At 36.3% G+C, this 3,653-nt stretch overlaps 1 protein-coding gene across 4 annotated transcripts in view; it reads right to left on the bottom strand.

Moving 5' to 3' along the window:
• The window catches only part of LRRFIP2 (leucine rich repeat (in FLII) interacting protein 2), a 110,118-nt gene that overhangs the window by 24,074 nt on the left and 82,391 nt on the right, over positions 1-3,653 (bottom strand). For all 4 annotated transcript variants that reach the window (XM_010835533.1, XM_010835531.1, XM_010835530.1 and 1 more), the window contains one exon: positions 1,338-1,508. In XM_010835533.1, coding sequence (XP_010833835.1) covers positions 1,338-1,508 — 171 coding nt within the window. The remainder of the gene's footprint in view (positions 1-1,337; positions 1,509-3,653) is intronic.

Below are 3,653 nucleotides of genomic sequence, written 5' to 3' on the forward strand. Positions count from 1 at the left end.
CACAGGTCCAAAAGCATCAATTCTTCAGCTTTCTTCACAGTCCAACTCTCACATCCATACATGACCACAGGAAAAACCATAGCCTTGACTAGACGGACCTTTGTTGGCAAAATAACGTCTCTGCTTTTGAATATGCTATCTAGGTTGGTCGTAACTTTCCTTCCAAGGAGTAAGTGTCTTTTAATTTCATGGCTGCAGTCACCTTCCCCTAACCCTGCTGCAAATACATCGTGACACTTTGTAGAAGTGACAAAAACAGACTGGAATGAGCATTTTCAGTCCTCAAGAAATCCCTAGAGAGTCTACAGTAATAATGTGGGTCCCTTAGAGGTTATATTAACACCTTTTCTCCCTTTATTACGTACAAATACAGATTGTTATTGCTTCTAACAATTCACCAAAGCACATTTCCTAAATTCTTTTCTTTTTTTTTTTTAATACAATGTACTCCAACTCATTTCTTCATAGTAATATCCATCTGTCCTCTGCTTGGGCTGATTTCAGCACTTTTTAAAAAATCCAATAAACTTTTAAGGGAATGCAACTTGTTTCCTGCGGCTGTCAAAAGGCAAAACCAGGCCTTGGGCAGTGGCTTTTATTTTCCATCTGCACATTTTAACAATATAGCTTACAAATCGCTAAAGAAAACATCTGCTGATTTCTGATCCACATCTCCACACTGTTGTTTCCAAATAACTGGTTAAAGACTTCTCCCCAATCATTTAGAAAACAGGTTCTCTTGAAAAATGAGAGAAGAAAAGAGAGAAGAGAAGAAAAAAAGAAAAGAGAAAAAAACGAGCCATCTCACTGAAAGCCTTTGGAGCTTTGTGGAGTTCCAGTTATAACAGGAAGAAGTAATTCACTGTAATTGTCAAATTAAGAGACAGAAAATAAAGATAAAATTTGAACTGCATTCTATTTTCAGAAACTAAAGGATGTGATAAGTTCCCCCTTATGAAAATAAACTAAATCTTATAAAAATTAAAAAAGAATATTCCAGGAATGGCAGTCTCGTGTTCTGTCGATCTCCTTGCACCAATCCGTTTTTAGGGAAATACCATTCCCCGGGACCCTGGCCTCTTCCATCAAACCCAGAACTTAAGAAAAAATGTTAATTCTCCTTTATTCTTCATCGATAATACTAACAACCATTCACTGAACACATACTATGTGCCAAGTAAACACTTTATAGGCAGTAATAATCATTAACCCCTCACCACAGAACTATGATGTAGGTATTACTGGCCCCATTTTACAGAAGAAAACAGTACTTTTTAAATAGCAGGGTTTAATTTTCTGACCCCAGAGAAAGGCATGATGTAAAATGAGCAAATTACCTTTGATTTTTCTTCATTTTCTCTATAAAATTCCGCCATCTGTTCCTCCTGCTCTTCAATAACATCCTTTAGGGTATCTACTTGGTATATCAAATTGTTCTTCTCATTGTCTAACTGTGCATTGGAAACCATGGCTTTCTTGTATTTTTCTTCCACTTCAGATAAAGACTCCTAAATGAAAGTCAGAGTCATCAGTCTAATATCTCAAATACACCCATCACCTATAGCCCTGGCACAGACACATGAAGATGCATTTTTGCAAAATACAAGCAGCTCTGGAAACGCTGTTTAGTAACAAGCACATGAAGCAGGAGGACGACAGTAAGCCAAGAGTACCACTGCAAGCACTCCCTGGGCTCTCTGCTACCCAAGAAAACAAGCGGCGGTGCAGCCTCTGAAAGACGAAGACATGCAGACAACACGGAGGAGTCACGGGAACAGTCACAAAATGAAGGCTCCTTCATGTTTTCAGAAATGGTACTCCTGCAGTTTCAACAACAAGCTATCTGGTACTCTGAATGCAATGACAGGGAATATAGCCTCTTTTTATACAAGCAAATTTCATACTCCTTTGAATTTCACCATTTCTTGGATCTGTGTTTTCAGTACTTTCCTGTTCTCCATGATATTAATAAATGTATCCACATTTTCTCTGGAAATTATTCAAATATTAGCCATTTAAAATAAGCGACACAAAAACAATTATTTTTTTTAAAAAGAGCTACCAGGGGAATTCCCTGGTGGTCCAGTGGTTAGGACTCCATGCTTTCGCTGCAGGGCCTGGGTTCAATCCCTGGCTGGGGAATTCAGATAACATAATCTCGGCTGTGAGCCCCCCTCCCCGCCCCCAAAAAAGTGCTACCACTAAATGCCTAAATTTTTATATACTTCAAAGTTTCCTGCCTAAAATAGCTTACAGTCTATTTTTGAATAGCTGCTTCTATTTTGGTAGATTACTATTACCTAGCAACTTTTTAAAGCTAAAAAGAAAAACATTTCACATAGAAAAAGATCATCACTTCTGTATTTTTAAAATGCTGATGCAAATGTTAACAAATAAAAGAGCAATGATATTTGAACTGAGGGTTCTGAGAGTCCAGAATCCTTTACACGTCTATGATCAACTGATATTTGACAAGGGTGCCCAGACAACTCAGTGGGAAAAATAGTTTTTTTCATAAATAATGTTGGGGCAACTGAGATCCACATGCAAGCAAATAAAGGTGGACTCCTACTTCACACCATACCCCAAAATTAACTCAAAATGGATCACAGTCCTAAATTAAAAGCCAAAATTATAAAACTCTTTCCCCAAAACACAGAAGTAAATCTTTATGACTCTGGAGTAGGCAGTGGTTTCTCAGACATGAAACCAAAAGAAAAAAACAGACTTTATAAAAATTAAAAACTTTTATGCTACAAACTATATCATCCAGAAAATAAAAAAGACCATGCAAAAAATGGGAGAAAACATTTGTAAATCTTATGTCTGATAAGGTACCTGTATCTAGAATATATAAAGAACACTTAGAAATCAAGAATTAAAAGACAGACAATTCAATTTTAAAATGGGAAAGGATGTGAACAGATATTCCTCCAAAGAGGGTATAAAATGGTAAGAATATAAAAATATTCTTAATATCATTAATTAAAGAAATAAGACCAAAACCATAATGAAATACTACTCCAGACTTAATAGGATGGCTAGTAAACATAATCAAAAAAACAGATAACAAGTGTTGGTGAGGAAATGGAAAAGCCAGAATCCTCATACACTGCTCGTGAGAATGTAAAAGAGTGCAGCTGCTTTGGGCCAACAGTCTGGCAGCAAGTCAAAATGTTAAACATAGAGCTGCCATATGACCCAACACTTCTATTTCTAGGGAATCTGCCCAAGAGAAATGAAAAGATATATCTATACAAAAAACTGGACACAAATGTTTGCAGCAGCATTATTCATAATAGATCCAAACTATAAACAATTCAGATGCCTATCAACTAATAAATGGATAAACAAAATGTAGTAAATCTATACACTGGAATGTTACCCAGCAATTTTTACATATATACACACATACATACACACACACACAGATGCATATTATGGCATGGATGAATCTTATGACATGGATGAAAACATTAAGTAAAAAGTCAATCACAAAAGACAACACTGACTAGTGGTCTGGGAGTGAAGGAATGGAGAACAACTGCTGATTAGTATGGGGTTTCTCTCTGGGTAATGAAAATACTGTAAAACTGGTGATGTCTGTGCAACTCTGTGACTATGCAAAAAAAAAAAAAAAAACCACAAAACTG

This window comes from Bison bison, unplaced genomic scaffold (assembly GCF_000754665.1).
Source record: "Bison bison bison isolate TAMUID 2011002044 unplaced genomic scaffold, Bison_UMD1.0 scf7180017864043, whole genome shotgun sequence".
Taxonomy (NCBI): Eukaryota; Metazoa; Chordata; class Mammalia; order Artiodactyla; family Bovidae; genus Bison; species Bison bison.